Source organism: Cucurbitaria berberidis (genome assembly GCF_010015615.1).
Source record: "Cucurbitaria berberidis CBS 394.84 unplaced genomic scaffold K460scaffold_2, whole genome shotgun sequence".
Taxonomy (NCBI): Eukaryota; Fungi; Ascomycota; class Dothideomycetes; order Pleosporales; family Cucurbitariaceae; genus Cucurbitaria; species Cucurbitaria berberidis.
This window is the reverse complement of record NW_024468936.1, coordinates 131796-149428: the sequence shown is the minus strand read 5'-3', so window position 1 is coordinate 149428 and position 17633 is coordinate 131796. Positions and strand designations below refer to the sequence as shown.

Sequence of the window (17633 nt, the reverse complement as noted above, 5' to 3'; positions counted from 1 at the left end):
TCCTCCCCGCGTGCACAATGGCGGAAACTAGATGCTCTCGTGCTTCAATCCTATCCCCACGACCCTCAAGATTCTTCCCGCCGTGAACGTGCATCGAACGGACGAGCATCTTCAAACAACCTACACTCCATCTCAACACTATCACAACGGACTCAACATGGCGATCCAAGTAACCCGCATGGCAGAAGCCGACATTGACGGCGCAATCGACACCATACAACAAGCCTTCGCAAATGACCCATACAACAATTGGGTGTACCCCGACCGGTCAAAAGTAAACTACACTCCACACCCCCATCTCCATCAGATCCTAACACCACCACAGGTCTCTCTGACACGAAACCGGGTGTCTCTCACGCTCCGCTGCCGCTGGGGCATCCAACATGGCCTCTTCCACGTCGCGCGCGACCCCTCCAGCCCCTCCAAGATCCTCGGCTGCGCAATGTGGCTCCCGCCTCACGCTCCCCGCGAGCCCGAATCCTGGTCCCTATACCTCTCCTACTGGTGGCTGTGGGCGAATCAAATTCGCATGAACCTGTGGTACGGGCGCGGCGGACTCAGCACACAGAGATACTGGATATGGAAAGCGCGACAAGCAGAAGCGCAGGAGGAGTTGTGGGTCGAGGAGAAGGGGTATTACTTTTGTAATATTGTTACAGTGTTGCCCGAGGCGCAAGGGGAGGGTGTGGGGAGAGCGCTGATGGAGGAGGTGTTGCGTATGGCGGATAGGGATGGTGTGGCGTGTTATTTGGAGAGCAGCAGGGATGTGCCAAATGTTGCGATATATGAGAAATTTGGGTTTAGGCTGGTGAAGGAGATGGAGTGTCGAGATGGGGAGGGGGAGAAGGATGCTGTGATGCTCTATTGTATGACAAGAGAGCCTGGAAGGACTCAAGATAGTGGGATAGGGAAGGCGGGAGGGAAGACAAGCGCAACGGAAACAGCTGGAACGACGCCCGAGATTGGGCAGTGAGTTGGCACGAAGAGCACTCCGAATGCATACAAATGAGGATGTATAGTGAGGCCAAAGGCCTTGAATTTCAAACTGGTATCATACGCTCAGGTCCAGGAGTTGCTCAAACTCCCACTCCCCAGCTCTCCTCGGCCCATCATCCCAATCCATACCGTCCCAATCCTCAAATACACTTCTCGCCGCCTCTTCCCGCCCCACACTCTCCAACGTCTCAACAATCTTCTCCGCCCCCTTAATCGCCTCCACCGTCTGCGCATCGCCCTTCGACCTTACCACCCGCCCAATAGCCTCTACCACTCTTGTAACACGACTTCCAATCCACCACCCCCTCGGAAACAAGCCCGCAAGCGCAAACCACCACGCCGTTAGCGTCAGCGCTCTCGGCTCCCTTGTCTTCACTAGGTCCAAAAAGTCTGGCATGAGGAAGGATGTCAATACGAAGATGCGGACGCGGAAGTCTTGATTTAGATGGTAATAGTATAAGCTGAGGAAGATTGGGGAGAGGGCTTGGAAAACGGGGACGAGGGCGTTACGGTGCATATCTATGGGTCCTGTGGTAGTGGGGCTGACGAGGCTTTCGAGTACTACCATCAAGCGCGGTGGTAGGAAAAGAGGGGTTGAAGGTGTAGAACGTCGTTGGTATGTTGGAGGTGGGTTTGGATGGTCTGGCGTCGTGCCTATGCGTCCGACGAGCGTGCAAAGGTTTGGATCCTCTACGCTACTATGGACGGTTGGTGGTGGTGGCGGCGGTAGTGTACGCAGCTCGCGGCAGAAGAGCGGGTATACGGAGAGTTTTTCGATGCCCTGTCCCCAGCGGAGAGAAGCGAGGAAGGTCAGGCCTTCGTTAGTCTTCAACACGCTGTACAGCCACTGCAAATGCTCCTCGTCACTGTCCTCGAGCCCAGGTGGCGGAATCAGGGCAGAGAGAAACATGCCAGTCACCAAGATCGACTCATAGTTCTCCGCCGTGATATTTTGTAGTGCTTTAGTGTATCCTTGAAAGGTCTTCTGGCGGTACACTAATGTCTGCCTCTCCATCTGCTTTGATGGGCGAAGCATGTTGCTGTGCGAGGCTGCGATACTTAGGATTGCATGGAGGAGATACGGGTGCGAAAGTGAGGCTTGTGGGACGAAGTCGCGGTGGATTGTATGTACAGCCGCATCTTCGCGGATGGCAAAAATCTCCCACGATGATGATCTGTAATGGTGAAGTAAATCATGGTCCAGGGGGGACAACTGGCCCGATGAAGCAAATGCTGGTGGTACAAGCCAGGTAGGTATTTGCATCAATGCGTCGTTGAAGTTAACTTCCTCAGAGTCCTGGTTGGGCGATGAAGTCGATGAGGGTGACCTTGAAGCTGAAGATGAATTCTGAGGGTATTCGCAGCTCAACTTCCTCGTTGAGCAGTACCCGCAAGTAGGCTGTATCTCATCGCACTGTCATCATGTCACTATAAACCCTCAAGTATTTTTCAGGCGACAGATACCTTGACCTTCTTCGTCTTGCACCTCAGGCAGCCACCCCTCGATTTTCTGTGGGCTTTCTTCGGTACGAAACCAGAGCTGAGGCGCGGCATATCGACTCGTTTATAGCACTTCCTGGAGTCCTTCGCATCAATACCAGGAGAAGGTGGGGAACTGTGGTAAGGCGTCCACGGTTCCAAAAGGAAATGCTTGGCGGGCTGACACTATGGTGACCCTAGATAACAATAGATGATGTCACCATCTAATTGCGCTATCGCGTACTTTTTGTGCCTTTACGAGTGCGCAATGTTGGGTTTAAGAAGCAGATCCTCTTAAATAAATGGTCAACTTTAGTCTCGCAAGGTTTGCCGATTGTGGTATGCTTACGCGTTGGTTTTTACAGAACCGATACGGCCCACGAACGTATCGTTGCAATATTGGTGGTTCTTCCGGACGTAAACCCTTTATATAAGTTGGTAAAATCTAAAGTCGTACATGAAGCCCAGCGCTAACTCCTCCGAGATGCCTAACAATATGCAAGGCGGAATATAGATCCATCATTTGGTCTGTACAAAGCCCGTCTCTCCATCAGACGACGCTTCCTGCGTGCCCTTCCCCTCGACCACGTACTTGCTGGGCTGCAATACCAACAGAAGCACTAGAACCAGGAACATCGGCACTGAATCGAAGACATACAGAGTCCACTCATGGCTTATCAGATAGCTCGCATTACCCATGGCGTACTCGATAAGCCGAAAGGTACAGCGCAATAATATGAGTGCGCTAACGCTATACAGTGTGTAGAGCATCTTCCTCCAGTTGCCAGTAGAAGAGGACTCTGAGCTTGTTGTGTAGGGGGCGTTTCTGGCACTGTGATTCATGCGGATATGGAAGTCGACGGCAGCGATGAGGAAGATGATGAACGTAGCGACTTGTAGTGCTAGACCGGCAATCACGATTTTCTCGCCAGCGAGGGCGAGGGCAAGTTGCATTGTGCCCATGATGCTTGCGCCTATCACGTTATTAGCACATGTCCAAACTTGGGTCGGGTATTCCCGAAGTATTTCGCGTCACTTTCGAACGCCAACTGCACTCCGAAAGCTTCGCGAAGTCCTCCAGAAATAGCCGTTCTCCTGGATTATTGAGCACGTACCTAGGCCTTGGAGGATCAAAGTAGCAACATCCGCAGCCACGAATATCCTTGTATACCACCTCGACGGAATGAGGCTCACACCTTCACCGCCAGAAGCTCTGATAGTTCGACCGAGTATCATGTATATGGTAGCAGCCAAAAATAGTGGGCCAACCAGCAGCTGGACTCCTTGGACGATGAACGGGGCCCATGATTCATTGTTGAAATGCGAACCGATGCGCGCGCCAAAGCCGCCTACTTCGCCTGAGATCGCGTATTAGCTCACTTTCAAAGCTTGCCTTGACGAACAACGTACACAAAGCCCCTATAACTACGAAAATGATGATGCGGTCTTTGAGCCGAAGGAACTGATACAGGTGGAGGTTCGCCATGATGAGGAAGAGGATAAGGGCGATGATGGCACCGACGAGAGAAGGCACGTAGCGGTACATCTTCCAGTCGAACTGCGGAGAGCTGGGTGGATTGGCCATGGTGATGGATGAAAAGTGGTGTGAACTGGTCTATGTTGTTCTCAGGGTATATATGCTGACGGTAGCAAGGACTCTAGTGAAATTCAAATGGACAGAAAAGAAATTTGTGGTTTGATGGGATGACAAGATGGATGGAGGCCATGCTAAATACTTGTATGCTGTGAGACATTCTAGTTTCGCATTCGGTAGAGGCCTTCAACGCTTCAGTGGCTTCAAAGGGCTGTGTATATGCGAGCTTGTTAGCCTAGCCCTACCTAAAGCATCGCATCGTGAATACTGTGGACCCCTGCATCGACGCTAATTATCGCATTCGCGAATATTGTGGGCCTTCGCATTCGTGTAGCTGACCAATGAAACCATCGCACCCCTAGCCACTGGTGTAACAAGTCCATAGATGACGTTCTATACTATATTATAAGACCGCGAGTGAATGAGACGGGTGCTGAGCCATGGGCAAGGCTCTATACTGTATCGAATTGGTGTTGAGGCGGTGCCCGGCGAAGTAAGAGATTGTAAGACGTGTTACTAGACCTCAAGTGAGCTCGACGTATAGGGCTGTGAAGAGGCGGAGAATCATTCAGACTCCCCGGAAGAACAAGTCGCGGACTGCAGCTACTGTATATACCCTTTTACCGAAGAGGTGGGGTGTGTAGCTATACAAAAGGCCGGATATCTTGACATCAGGTTTTGGGGCTGATCGCGCAGTAACCGTATAGTGAAGCTGGAATACTTTCGAGAGTTCATTTGTCATTCTCTGCCGACAGCTGAAAGGCCCATAAACATATCCAGCTATAGCTTTGCAGGCCAACAGTCGCGTCTTCAGTTTTCGAAAGTTGCTGAGTAGCCGTAGCTGTAGACCTCCGCGGGCAACGACGTGGCTCGCGCTCGAGCTTCGGATGATGCAGTGAAGAGTATATGAACGCGTTCAGGAAGGCAGCAGCGAGAGCGAACATATACGTCGTCCCCAAGGCGTCGATTCGGTCAATACAGCGTGGCCACAGTGAGTTTTGGAAGCAGAGAGATAGCTCAGGGATGAAGCTACCGTCGCTTGGCGCGCACGGACAAAATCTGCCTCGTCGACACGTTGCGAGAAAGTGAAAGCTGCCCCCTCTCCATCTCCCATCATCATCAGGTTCGCCAACGACCACTCCTTCTTCACTTCTCTTTGTCCTTTTCTTCTCTGCGGACCATAGATCGCAATCATGAGCGGCCGTAAGTCATCTGTCGCGCGCAATTGCGCCGCAACACCCAGTCGCGAATTATTGAGACACCAGCAGCGCAACACAGCTAACATGAATTGCTGGTAGTACGGTTCCTTGACCTCGTCAAGCCCTTCGTCCCTCTCGTCCCCGAGATCCAGCTCCCAGAAAGCAAGGTCCCCTTCAACAACCGGCTAGTATGGACGGGCCTCACGCTCCTCGTCTTTCTGGTGATGAGCCAGATGCCTCTATACGGCATTGTGTCGTCTGATACTTCGGATCCGCTCTACTGGCTGCGAATGATGATGGCGAGTAACAGGGGAACGCTGATGGAACTGGGTATTACGCCCATCATTTCCTCCGGCATGGTCTTCCAGCTCCTTGCTGGTACCCACCTGATCGACGTCAACTTGGACCTCAAGTCGGATCGCGAGCTCTACCAGACTGCCCAGAAGCTTCTTGCCATTCTCCTGTCCTTCGGCCAGGCTGTCGTCTATGTCATCTCCGGCCTCTACGGACAGCCATCGGACCTAGGCGCCGGTATCTGCGTCCTCCTCGTCATCCAGCTCATCATTGCCGGTTTGATCGTCATTCTCCTCGATGAGCTCCTCCAGAAGGGCTATGGTCTTGGCAGCGGTATCTCTCTCTTCATTGCTACCAACATCTGCGAGTCCATCATGTGGAAGGCTTTCTCTCCTACTACTATCAACACTGGCCGTGGTCCCGAATTCGAGGGTGCCATCATTGCCCTTGTCCACCTCCTCTTCACCTGGGACAACAAGACTGTCGCGCTCAAGGAGGCTTTCTACCGCCAGAACCTCCCCAACGTCATGAACTTGATCTCCACTGTCATCGTCTTCGGCGCTGTCATCTACCTCCAGGGGTTCCGTGTCGAGATCCCGGTCAAGTCCGCCCGCCAGCGTGGTGTCCGCGGCTCGTACCCCGTCCGTCTGTTCTATACGTCTAATATGCCTATCATGCTGCAGTCGGCCCTGTCGTCCAACGTCTTCTTGATCAGCCAGATGCTCTATAGCCGCTTCTCTGACAACCTTCTTGTCAAGCTTCTCGGTGTCTGGGAGCCCAAGGAGGGATCTGCTCAGCTTTTCGCTACTTCCGGTGTTGCTTACTACATGTACGTTTGAACCGTAAATACAACCCTGCAATTACTAACATTCCTAGGTCCCCCCCTCTCAGCATCACTGAGGCCCTCTCCGACCCTCTCAAGACCGCCGTCTTCATCGTATACATGCTCGTCGCTTGCGCCGTTTTCTCCAAGACTTGGATCGAAGTCTCTGGTTCTTCTCCTCGTGACGTTGCCAAGCAGCTCAAGGAACAAGGTCTCGTAATGGCTGGTCACCGTGAGGAGTCCATGTACAAGGAGCTCAAGCGCGTCATCCCCACGGCGGCTGCTTTCGGTGGTGCTTGCATTGGTGCTCTCTCTGTTGGTAGTGATCTCCTCGGCGCTTTGGGCAGTGGAACTGGTATTCTCTTGGCTGTGACGATCATTTACGGTTACTTTGAAATCGCCGCTAAGGAGGGCGATATGGCGGGTCTCAAGGGAATGGTCATGGGAGGATAAATGACTAGAGACTTGGCGGGACCACGTTTAGGTGTGTAGTTGTGTTATTTTTTATCAGTAAGGGTAGTATGATGGTTCTGGCCGTTGGTTCTGGCCAGAGTGCCTCACAGCACTTGTAAAATATGAATCGAGAATGAAAAGTACGCGAATGTGTTCTAACAGTATCTACTGGGTGACCCACATAGGGCTTTGCATTGCCACCACGAATGCTAGGTCGTGATGAGTTTCGTTCTATCGATGCGTGAGTGTGGGTGCCGCCGCCAAGAATAAGGTGCACGGTCTCTAGTAACCGGAGATGCCACCCAACTGATTGTTAGGTAGAACCCGCCCTATGTTCACTGCTGCGCGCACCCGCCTGACCAATCTGCCCCCACAACGCGCCCTGAGCTTCCAGCGGGCGCACAGCTTCGAGGGGGGAAAGCAGGACGAGCTAGTCCCTTTGCCGCAAGGTGCTTTCTGCCGTAAGTATGCCTCGACAACGCAAGATGTGTCCAACAAAGTCACACAGCTCAGGACCAGCCCTCAATGGCCACTTCTCTCCCACCTGGCATCAACTCAACCAATATTGTAGGCTTCGGAACAACCGGTGTCGTTGCCGTCATTCCTTGTACTCGAAGAGTTATCAAGTTTCCACACTGCGAGCCCGATGCCCGCGCCCGATGTGAAGTCGAAGTTAAGGTCTACGAACGACTTGAACAGACGCGTAGGGAATCATGCTCAACAATATTACGATACCACGGCCATTGTGAGCAAGGAATAGTTTTGGAATACGCTGAGAATGGGCCATTGAGAGAGCACCTGCGCACTGCGAATACACCAAGCAAGACACTACTTCTACGCTGGGCTCGGCAAGCAGCAGAAGCATTAGTATTCTGCCATGCTAATGCTATTCTTCATGGGGACATCAACTGCAGCAATTTCTTCCTTGACGGAGAGCAGAACCTCAAGCTGGGGGATTTTGCTGGATCATCGATTGATGACTCTCCTGCAACTATCTGCTACAGCACGACCCATCAGCTTCCTACCTTGGATTTCTCATCTGAATCAGAAGCCGTCATCATTACAAAAGAGACTGAGATATTCGCCTTCGGCTCCGCCCTATATGAAATGATGACAGGCCGCCCACCATATGAAGACAAGTCCGATTCTGAAGTGGAGCGTTTATTCTTTTTAAAGGACTTCCCAAAAATCTGCGATGCTACCATGTTGGGACCTGTAATAACGAGGTGCTGGAATCTGGAATTCAGTTCTATGGACGAGGTATTAGCAAGCATTAAACAACACGAAGGTATGCGAGCCTCATCACTTGCCATGAGTGCAGATTGATTAACAGAACTAGATCAATTGCGCGGACCACACAATAGGCTACAAACTCTCCTTCTTTTTATTCAGAAATGGGGCCATGTCCTACTCTTAATAGTAGTTAAGCGCCTTAAGCAGTTGAAGTATCGGCTGTCTTGAGTTAGGGTACATTTGCTTCTTCTTTGTAAGTTGTGCTTACCGCATCTTGGTCATGCTCCTGGAACCTTTGAAGACCCAAATTGCCATGGGATTCGGTTGACTGGAGCACACATAGGGTCTCCGTCCTGGGCCTTTTTGCATGGTATATCCTTCTCTTTGCGGATGTGGTGCTTTGGATCCTGCTTACATCCTCTGTAAGTGACGGAATATTCGTAGTAATCACACATTGTCTTCTTTAACCGTTTTGTTAGAGAGCATTCTCGGAGAGGAGTTGAGTTAACGCGCCTAGCAATAGATGCAGCACGGACGCGAAGACAGTGAAGGACCAAGATGAGAAGGGATAGGACAAGTGTATCAGCAACTTGAGTGTGGTGTGTAGACGGCGATACGGTCCGTCGATGGGCTGCAGAAGAGGGCAGATAGAGGTGTTAGAGAGGCGTCAGTGAATGTTCGAAATTGGCACGGTCGTATTGTGTTCTCTAGTGCTGAGGGTCACTTCAATTTTATATTTGTTCCCCTCGTATTACAGCCTGTTACGCTGGAAACATGCCGCAGCTGATGCTCAGTATGCAGCAGGGATAGATGCAGCACCGGCCGGTGAACAGGGAGTAGGAGCGGAGTGACGTCTAGGCAACCATCTCCAACATACGCCAGTGTTCAGGCATTCATTGCGGTTGTATTTAGAACACCTAGCTGCATATCACGCGGGCCGGGATCGACGTGATACCATGCGATAGGTTCGGGAGGGACGAATTTGGGGAGGCTGGTTAGTCGGCAAGCCATCTGCAGATTACAACGGAGTTTGACAATGGCATCCACGACTTCCTCACCTACATGGCGCCGTCGACGCTCACCACCCCGGCAAACGCCCTGTCCCTACGACTCTCCGCGTCCACTTCTCGCAGCCGACTACGACGGCAATGACAAGGCTTGGCTGCGGGGCCAGCCAACGACACTGCACGACTCCAATGCAAGCGGCCAGCAACGGAAGCTTTTTAACTTTCTACCTGCCCAACCTCATCTCCTGCAAACAGCCTCTACTCGACAAACGTGTCGAGCCTCGAGGGTTGCGGCGTTTGCATCAGGTCTTCATGCATCCTGGGCTCTGAGGGCCGTATCAGCAAGCCTTAAGAGGACCCAAACCACGAAAACTGTATACAGCTCCACTCTTCTGTAAATGCTAGTCTACTTTGGCTATACACCGACTCTAGCGTAGTAGATGGGGTCAAGATCGCACAAGAAAGAAAGTTGCATCGTACACAGCCCCCGCGTTCCACACCCCACTTCAGGCATCCCAGCAACTGAACAGATTTGCGCGCCTCGGCCTATGGAAGAGCTATCTTCACTGGCAATACTTTCCGATGATGCACGTCTTTTCTCAAATGCAAAACGATATCTACAAAGGGGATTCATCTTCTAAGACCAGAGAAAGGAAGCCCCGCAGAAACCTGTTGCCACATCTTCGACATCTTGGAATCTGACAGTCCAGTTTGTGTCTTTTTACGCCCGGCATGGAACCGTGTAGGCGAACCTCACAGGAACCCGCGATTATCGATCGCGGAAAATCCTAGTGCCGAATCCACACGACGTAGTCTTGCCCTCTATGCAATGCTGTTGATATTCGAGGCATGAGGTAAGCGCTACTGCTGAGTGTAAGCCTGTGGCGTTGAAGTTTATGATATAAAGCGTGAGGCGCGGGATTCAGCCCTGAAAAGCTGCTCACACCCAGAGGTCTTCATTTCCGACTAAATCAATATCTAATAGATAACCACCACGGTCCATTATGGCTTTCAACCCATTGGCGAATGCACCGAAGCAAGCCATAGCCCTTCTTCAAGGACAAGGCAAAGTCTCCATCTACGAAGAAACGGGCGGGAAGGTCACATCTGAGTTTGCAGCACACAATCTCACCCTGCTATCACCAATCCCCTCAGGCTCCATTATCCACGATAATGCCTGTGGCTCCGGGACTGTATCACGGCACATCCTGTCTGCCAGCCCGCCACCAGAAGTAAAAATCCACGCCACGGATATGGACCAAGTATTCATCGACGTGCTCCAATCCGACGTACTCAAAAACGGCTGGCCCATTGAAGTCTTGAACGAGAGATCCGAAAGCCTGTTATCCTTTTACGACGACTACTTCACGCACTCGATAACGAACATCGCCATCTTCTTCACCAGCTCCGGCGGCCTTGACGGCACAAGAGAAATCTACCGCACGCTCCAGCCCGGTGGCACCGCAGTCGTAAATTGCTGGGAAGCCGTCACATGGCTTCTCCCCATTAAACTCGTGCACGACGCTACACGCCCGGGGAAACCGTTTTTCGCACCCCCGTTGCAGTGGAGCGACGGGAAGCAGATCCAAAAGATCATGGCGGATGCTGGATTCAAGAAGGAGAATACGCGGGTAGAGCGGAGTGAGGCGTGGGCCAAAACGACGGATTTGCGGGATTGGGCAGAGAAGACGTGGGCTTTTCTGGCTGGGATGGGGGGCTGGCATGCGGGGGATGAGGACAAGTGGGATGAAGCGGTCGATCTGCTGGTTCAGCATTTGCTGGCCCATCCAGATACTAAGATTGTGGGTGAGGAGGTTTGGATGAGGGCTAGTCAGTGGATAGTAATTGCTACGAAGTAGTGCACAGAGCAGAAAGTGCACTCAGCAGTTATCGACGCCTGTTGTCTTCATTGAAAGCCACTACGTTCTTTCAAGTTCTGTAAAGCTTCCAGGCTCATCAGTAATTAGATTAATCGGATCGTTTCCGCATCTTACAACCATACACACGTTCCATTCCATCTCGCCCTCATTTTCTCAGAATCCCACTTAAGCGCAGGTGACAGCGTGCAGACTCGGCGATGGAGGAGGCGGACTGGGTGAAGGTGTCTGTACAAGAGTTAAGCAGGCGTAGAAGAACATTCAAGTGCATATTAAATAAACTTACAGGCGTACGCGCTCCGTCACCCTCTCCAAATCGAACTAGGAATTCGTTCCACTCATGCTCGAGCGTAGAATGCCTACTTGGCGACGAAGGGGGTGGACTAGGGGGAGGCTGCTACAATATCTCTATTAGCACAATACGAATGGGGTTATGAATACACGTACGGGAGTTCCAGCACCACCTCCCTCGCCCAACCGCACGATATCCTCTAGATCGGGCATAGTAGGCTGTGGAATCTTGACAGGAGGGATTGCAGGCGACGGAATGGGTTCGGATTGCTGCGTCGTTGCGAACCTACGTGGTGATGGAGGCGGTGGTGAAGGCTAGAAGTAATACATCAGCTTTCTGACCCCTGAGTAGGTGTAAGGCTGACATACAGGAGGACTAGGGGTGCCGCCACCACTGATCCGCGTGGCCAGGTTGTTGTACAGATCAGTAGAAATAGCTCTCAGACTCGACTCAGCATTGAACCTCTTTGGGGACGGAGTTGGTGGCGAGGGCTAGAAGGAGTATATCAGCTTTTTGACTCTGTTGGAGAGGGACGTGGAGAGGCGTACAGGAGGGCTGGGAGAACCACCACCACTAATCCGCATGGTCGGGTTGTTCAGTCTCGTGACATTGAATCTGCGTGGGGATGGAGGTGGTGGTGAAGGCTAGAAGCAGCAAATTAACATCTTGAGTATAGAGGATAAACGGAGAGACGTACAGGAGGACTGGGGGAGCCACCGCTAAGCTGCGTAGACAAGTTGTTCAGTCTCGACTCCGTGTTAAACCTACGCGGAGACGGCGGAGGTGGGGACGGCTAGAAATCGCCTATTAGCTCTTCATCCGAAGAGAAAATATAGGCAGACGTACAGGGGGACTGGGACTTCCACCACCACGGATCCGCGTGGTCTCGTTGTTTAGTCTCGACTCCACGTTGCACCTTCTCGGGGATGGAGGAGGCGGTGAGGGCTGGCAGTCGCGTATTAGTATTACAATCTCGCGGGACTTTTAGACAGGCATACAGGAGGACTGGGACTTCCACCACCACTAATCCGTGCAGACGGCTCATCCAGCCTCAACTCCATATCAAACCTTCTAGGCGACGGCGGAGGCGGCGAAGGCTAAAACCACTCCATCAGCTTTGTTAATCCACCGGAACGAAAGAGCTAAGGAGACGTACAGGAGGACTAGGACTCCCACCACCACTGATCCGCGCAGTCAGGTTGTTGTTATAGGTAGTAAGCGTCATGATGTATGTTAAGTTGCAAAAGTTGCGTGGAATAAGTGCGTTTTTGTTGCGTGTGCGTGTGTATTGCGGTCCGTTGAGGTTGTTTCTGAAAGGCAGTGCTTTTGTAGATGGTATTGTTATTGTTACTGTGGTGGATGTTGATGTTGATGTTGGTTGATGGAGAAGTAATGGGGCGCGGAGACGGCGGTTTATATACTCTCCATCGACAGTGAATTTCGAGACGGACTTAGGAGTGAAGATTTAGACTATTTCTTGCATTGAAGGAGAGTTCGGGTCTTTGGTGTGATATTTTGGAGATAGAGCATTAAGAAGTGGGGCTGGTGTGATGTCCAAACGTCTGTCCTTGACGAAAAGCTCCGAGAGCGTGATTAGTGAATGTGTCGGCAACACGCGGTTGGTGTTGTCAACGAGTGTTCTTCACGACAGGCTGAGAATGGCACTGTCCAACGCCCGTTTCTGAATTCAAGATGCCATTTCACATGGCGAGACCAAGAATGAACAATTGAGTAAAAGAGTCAAAGCGTTGGGTTAAACTACTGATCAACTTCGCTCGATACGCACCCACAACCGTGTGGAGTAAACATTAATATATTAGAGAGTAGTGTAGACATCAAGTCGGAACGCGTTATAGACAAACTAGACCACATCTCCCAAGAGACCAAAACTATGGGAACAAAAAAAGGGGTAAGAATGGGTATATCCAACAGAAGCTGCCTGTTCCAGAGGCTAGTTCAACGCGGTTTGCATCGATGTGGAAGGTAAGTACAAGACCATCGCAAATGCGCGATGGACGGGTATATAAAGAAAGTAAAGGAGTTTGAAGGATAAGGCCCGGGCTGGCCGGGTATCAGAACGAACGGTATCGAAGAATGTTCATGCGAATGCAGCAAAACCGACTCGCTAGATGACGACGTAACGAAAGAAAACGTCAGTAAAAAGAAGGAAGAAGAAAAGCGATTAGTGGAAGTGTGACGGAAGTTGCTCACGCCATCATCATGAGTCTCGTTCGGCGCTTTTGCACGTTTCGCGGTCTGTAGCCTCCAGGTCCCAGGGAGCTTTGTTGGGGAGCTGCGGCGCGCTGCCCATGGCGGTCACAGTATTTCCGCCCGCCAACTTCGAAATAGTCGTCGCGCAGGACGATGCGGCACGTCGCGCAGGTCAAGCATCTGGGGTGGAACTTCTGACGCATATCGGTCTCGAGGTATTGGCCTTCGATACCGCGGTCGCATGACATGCACAACGATCCATTGAGCCTGTGATAGTGGTGTTCGCAGTAGGGAGCATTTTCGAAAACATAGAACTCTGCGGTGGGGAAGGAGTCGCCGCAGGTTCGGCAAACAAAGCACTGCTTGTGGTAGCGTCCGGTTAGGCGACCTGATGAGTCCTTGACAGACTTTCCAATGATGGGCTCGGAGCATCCACGGCATTCTCCCTTGCTTGCGGGTTTGGGGCGCCGAGTCTCTGGCTGCTGTTGTAGCTGGGAATCGGGTATGCGCGGTGAGGGGCTCCTCTCAATGTTCGGGGCACGGTCTCGTGACGGGCGCCTGTCGAATGAAGCACCCCTTTGAACCGCAGGGTCCATAGGGGACTCTGGCATGTTGTGGAAATCTGGCGTTAATGCTCGAATCGGCGGAGGCATATTTGGACCTGTATGACTTCCAGGCCCTCTCGTTGGCCGCGAATCTGCGTATGATTCAGGACTAGCGGTCCTTGTGGAGGTCTCTTCAGCAATGTAGTCGGAGCGGCTAATCTTGGACAGTTCCCGAGAGTGTCCCACCACTGATCCTGGTGGACTTGATCGAGAGCTTGCTGCACTGCGGAGACTGGAGCTCGCATATGAGTCATCTGACAGACCCGAGTCTGAAGGTGTATGTAGTGGATGTAGTGTGTTATCGTGCCCGAATATGGGCGCAATCGAAAGTGGTGGTTGAACAGGCCGGAAAGGCGCAGAACTCTGTGGAACATCGACTTCTGAGCCACTGCGACTAGGATTACGCAAAGGAGAATTGTTGCTCGAGCGAGGTGGGTAGGTGGAGGAATTCATGTCCGCTGCGAGGGGCAAGTCTCGTTCCGATGGCCTCCTTGGCCGCGGCGGTGGTTGTCTTTTCTCTCCACTCGCCTGTCGCACTACATTTGCCCTGGGTCCACTGTCTGAGCCAGCCTGTGGAGGCTGCATGGTCTCTTTCTGTAAGCGATCCAGGAAAGCGTCGATGCTTTCGGGCTCTTCGGAGGCGGGTGGGAGTGGTGGAGGAGGGGGCCCACTGATTCCATTTGGGCGAGAAGGAAGACCCCTACTGCGACTCGAGTATGAGGAACTGCGCGACGCGATCGAGGCTGGGGAGGTGTGCTGCTTCTGTATACTCTCGTTACTTCTTGTGCTGTCCTGTGTTTGCGTTCTCCTGTGTCCTTGTGACGATCCACCTCGTGCAGGTGATCTGGATGTACTCGCTGTACCAGGCCTGCTCGCTGTACTAGGCCTACGCTCTGCTCTTCCATCGAATGGCCCAGGCGCAATTGTATCCATCCGTTTTGTGATATTGTGTCCACCATTTGTTCGAGGACTCAGTGGCGCAAACAGAGGGCTTGGTTCGGCGTATCCTTGTTGGTTCGGCAGTTCTAATCGATCTCGCGTTTGTGGTTTTGCACTCCGGGGGGTCGCACTTTTGCTAGGGAAAGGCGGGAAGGCACAGTCCATATTCACAGAGACGTCGGGTGAAGGAGGTGCCTTGGGTCGCGGTAATGGAGTCGTTACGCTTCGGTTCATCTTGAATGGAGACTTTGGTGGTGCTACAGCTGACCGTGGGGTACGGCCCCTTGGATCACTGTGCTTACTCATAGGTGATGGCTCTAACGGACGAAATGGGTGATCTATAGGAATCAGCATTCGATTCTGAGACGGTTGGATACTGTCTCTTACTGGCTGCAATTGAGTCGATTCGAGGAGGAGGAGGCATGCGTCCAGATGGCGCCGGACCGGCCGACCTGTTGCTGAATGACGGCCCTCCAAAAGTCGCAGCGCGCTTGAGCTTCGGCGAAGTTGGCGACGTGGGCTCAGCATCTGCTGTCGCTGGTATCAATGAGCTTGGTACTGGTACTGGCCGTGTCTTGGGGTACTCACCTGAAGGCGACGCTGTGACACAGACATGGTCTGCTAGTTGTAGAATGTCGATATCTACTCCACAAGATGAACATTTGATGGTGGGGAGGGTGCTCATTCGATCCATGTTGCCCAGAGGTGTTCGCGTCCAGCGGTTGATGGTAAGGCGGCCTCGACGTTGGTGACATAGGGTGAGGGTGAGGTTCCCGCGGTTGGCCGTCGAAGACGAATGTGCATGCCGCGGGACAAATGGACGTCCTACAGCGGTTTGATCTTCAGAAAACGCTGGGACCTGCTGGATCAGGGGGGGTGATGCGGCAATAGTGCCCGAATTGGCGTTGGTGGTGAGAATGGGAGCGGGATCAGAGTTAGCGTCTCTGGATCAACTCCACCATCCCGTTTGAGAGGGCTATTTAGCCCCACAAGCGACACTCGCAATGTTGGATATTTTGCTGCTAATGAAGTGTAATGAGGAAATAGATGGTCATAAAGTCGAACTGCCGACCATTCAAAGGGCTGCACACGCGACAGCGCTGCGATGTGCAATCAAATGCAAGGATTCTCGTAGCCAAAGAGAAGCGCGCAATTCGGGTCTTTCGGCTGGCCTGCACGTAACCCGCGCGTCCCTGAATCGTGGCGTTGATGGTGGTGCTGGGCGACCTGGCTGATTCGATGGGCAAATACTTGGGCGCGCACGGAGCGGCAGCTTGCAGGGTCGTCCGCTCTCTGCCGTTCCAGCCAGTCGCAGGCCAAAAGTGCCCTGAAACCGCTATCCGCCGATGGAACTGTCTCGTGGTTGTCGCAAGCGCTAATGACGATGTAGGTGCGAATATAGGAGTGAGTGAGTGAGTGAGGGTGTCGTCTCGTCAGGTGAGGCGGTCGCGGTGAGGTGGTCGCAGAGGCCGGCTGGAGATGACACTGGAACCGTAGGCCAAGGCCTGCAGCAGCCGATTGGGAGGCTTGGAGGCTCTGTTCGCATATTGGCCCTGCGCAGGAGAACCATCAAGCCCGGACATTAATTTGCCGCTTGATTGGCACGGTCGAGTACCGCTGGTGTTGTGCGATCTGGCTGTCAGTTGAACTATCGGTGGTGGCTAAGCGCCCCTTTCGCTACGTGAGTTGTTTCCTCGTCATAGACTCTTCGTCATCTGCGTGGACCTTGAAACGCCATGTTCGACGGATTGTGAGGGCGAATGTGTCTTCTTCGCGTTTTGAACAGTATGATGCGCATCGTTTCGAAGCGCACCCTCCCCTGCATGGGTTAGCATGGTTCCCATGGCGAACTACGAGGCCCATGGAGCATCCCCAGTCTTCATATGCAGGTGTCCGCAAGCTTCGAGCACGCTTGTGAACTACAATGTGCTGTTAGATAAGTCTTACAGGTTAAATTAGCCAAGAAGAGAGATACTGATAAGCAGGCGGCGGTGCGAACTGCATTCGGCCATGCACCTCTCTATGGTTGGCGCTCCTCTCCACTTCTGTAAACGTGTCTGACGCTGGCACAGTCTCAGGAGCTCCACGTGCCGCGATGAAAATGACTGACATGTGTCGAAACTACTTGTCAGTTGAAACGCTTGGCTTGCTCTCTGTCTATTGTTGGTCGGGTGTTCAAAGTGGCATTAGTATGGTCGAGGGCTCGAACCGAAAGGCGCTGTATGGTTATCGGGGCAACTTTCATCAAGTCAAGTATCATAACCTATTAAAACGGGACAAACTTTTAATGATTGTAATGCTAGTTATGTTGAATAACCAACCCTGCCCGTGTAGCGATCTGCAGGTCTACTGGGCCGCAATAGCGTAGAGGCTTACATCCTTGCGGAGAAGAGGCGACTAAAAACCCCTCGTCACTTCCTCCAAATACCGTTAGGAACACTGGGCCGGCTGATCGTTATTCGGTCTGAATTCGCATGCTTTGCCTGCTTGAGAGCACTAAATGTAAACGCTCACGAATTAGAAGACAGCGTTTCAATAGCTACTTGGCTGGTGCAATAACACCAGACTGCGGACTTACAAACGAAGTGTCGCCGCAACAACGAGATGCACTCTCGCCTATACACTCTCCTC

General features: G+C 52.4%; 8 protein-coding genes across 8 annotated transcripts; 4 read left to right on the top strand and 4 right to left on the bottom strand.

The window, feature by feature from the left end:
• Positions 1–157: 157 nt before the first annotated feature.
• Positions 158–973, top strand: K460DRAFT_281112 (acyl-CoA N-acyltransferase; the record flags this gene model as incomplete). Its single annotated transcript, XM_040928466.1, has 2 exons — positions 158–274; positions 326–973. 2 exons carry the CDS (start codon positions 158–160, stop codon positions 971–973), a joined length of 765 nt encoding a protein of 254 aa, XP_040789475.1.
• Positions 974–1051: 78 nt separating this feature from the next.
• Positions 1052–2550, bottom strand: K460DRAFT_352109 (uncharacterized protein; the record flags this gene model as incomplete). The annotated part of the gene is made up of 2 exons (XM_040931618.1): positions 1052–2410; positions 2461–2550. The coding sequence occupies 2 exons, from the start codon at positions 2548–2550 to the stop codon at positions 1052–1054; spliced, it is 1449 nt and encodes a 482-aa protein (XP_040789474.1).
• A 274-nt stretch (positions 2551–2824) lies between these two features.
• K460DRAFT_363035 (RTA1 like protein) lies at positions 2825–4017 on the bottom strand. Its single transcript, XM_040932748.1, has 3 exons — positions 3886–4017; positions 3591–3833; positions 2825–3449 (listed from the first exon to the last, which is right to left on the bottom strand). Exons 1-3 carry the CDS (start codon positions 3959–3961, stop codon positions 2995–2997), a joined length of 774 nt encoding a protein of 257 aa, XP_040789473.1. The 5' UTR covers positions 3962–4017; the 3' UTR covers positions 2825–2994.
• Positions 4018–4123: 106 nt separating this feature from the next.
• K460DRAFT_383460 (SecY protein) lies at positions 4124–6838 on the top strand (the record flags this gene model as incomplete). The annotated part of the gene is made up of 3 exons (XM_040935453.1): positions 4124–4562; positions 5391–6391; positions 6439–6838. Exons 1-3 carry the CDS (start codon positions 4491–4493, stop codon positions 6836–6838), a joined length of 1473 nt encoding a protein of 490 aa, XP_040789472.1. The 5' UTR covers positions 4124–4490.
• Positions 6839–7161: 323 nt separating this feature from the next.
• Positions 7162–8793, top strand: K460DRAFT_363032 (kinase-like protein). The gene is made up of 4 exons (XM_040932747.1): positions 7162–7298; positions 7329–7331; positions 7352–8126; positions 8178–8793. Exons 3-4 carry the CDS (start codon positions 7364–7366, stop codon positions 8297–8299), a joined length of 885 nt encoding a protein of 294 aa, XP_040789471.1. The 5' UTR covers positions 7162–7298; positions 7329–7331; positions 7352–7363; the 3' UTR covers positions 8300–8793.
• Positions 8794–10172: 1379 nt separating this feature from the next.
• Positions 10173–10724, top strand: K460DRAFT_248635 (uncharacterized protein; the record flags this gene model as incomplete). The annotated part of the gene is made up of 1 exon (XM_040927367.1): positions 10173–10724. A coding segment is annotated over one exon (552 nt), but the record flags the coding sequence as incomplete, so codon positions are not given.
• A 306-nt stretch (positions 10725–11030) lies between these two features.
• On the bottom strand, positions 11031–12344 carry K460DRAFT_50128 (uncharacterized protein). The gene is made up of 8 exons (XM_040938464.1): positions 12246–12344; positions 12094–12192; positions 11945–12040; positions 11796–11891; positions 11616–11738; positions 11403–11561; positions 11242–11352; positions 11031–11183 (listed from the first exon to the last, which is right to left on the bottom strand). Exons 1-8 carry the CDS (start codon positions 12306–12308, stop codon positions 11124–11126), a joined length of 807 nt encoding a protein of 268 aa, XP_040789469.1. The 5' UTR covers positions 12309–12344; the 3' UTR covers positions 11031–11123.
• Positions 12345–13041: 697 nt separating this feature from the next.
• Positions 13042–15851, bottom strand: K460DRAFT_50029 (uncharacterized protein). Its single transcript, XM_040938463.1, has 3 exons — positions 15591–15851; positions 15390–15533; positions 13042–15340 (listed from the first exon to the last, which is right to left on the bottom strand). Exons 1-3 carry the CDS (start codon positions 15694–15696, stop codon positions 13455–13457), a joined length of 2136 nt encoding a protein of 711 aa, XP_040789468.1. The 5' UTR covers positions 15697–15851; the 3' UTR covers positions 13042–13454.
• Between the last annotated feature and the right edge of the window lie 1782 nt (positions 15852–17633).

Coding starts and splice junctions, on each gene's coding strand:
- K460DRAFT_363035 (XM_040932748.1), bottom strand. CDS start 3,961: ATGGCGAACCTCCACCTGTATCAGTTCCTTCGGCTCAAAGACCGCATC. Junction 3,834..3,885: donor CGTAGTTATAGGGGCTTTGT/GTACGTTGTTCG, acceptor ACGCGATCTCAG/GCGAAGTAGGCGGCTTTGGC. Junction 3,450..3,590: donor TTTGATCCTCCAAGGCCTAG/GTACGTGCTCAA, acceptor ATAACGTGATAG/GCGCAAGCATCATGGGCACA.
- K460DRAFT_50128 (XM_040938464.1), bottom strand. CDS start 12,308: ATGGAGTTGAGGCTGGATGAGCCGTCTGCACGGATTAGTGGTGGTGGA. Junction 11,892..11,944: donor GTGGCTCCCCCAGTCCTCCT/GTACGTCTCTCC, acceptor TGCTGCTTCTAG/CCTTCACCACCACCTCCATC. Junction 11,562..11,615: donor GCGGCACCCCTAGTCCTCCT/GTATGTCAGCCT, acceptor TATTACTTCTAG/CCTTCACCACCGCCTCCATC.
- K460DRAFT_363032 (XM_040932747.1), top strand. CDS start 7,364: ATGGCCACTTCTCTCCCACCTGGCATCAACTCAACCAATATTGTAGGC. Junction 8,127..8,177: donor AAGCATTAAACAACACGAAG/GTATGCGAGCCT, acceptor TAACAGAACTAG/ATCAATTGCGCGGACCACAC.
- K460DRAFT_50029 (XM_040938463.1), bottom strand. CDS start 15,696: ATGGATCGAATGAGCACCCTCCCCACCATCAAATGTTCATCTTGTGGA. Junction 15,534..15,590: donor TGTCACAGCGTCGCCTTCAG/GTGAGTACCCCA, acceptor TACCAGCGACAG/CAGATGCTGAGCCCACGTCG. Junction 15,341..15,389: donor AATCGACTCAATTGCAGCCA/GTAAGAGACAGT, acceptor TGATTCCTATAG/ATCACCCATTTCGTCCGTTA.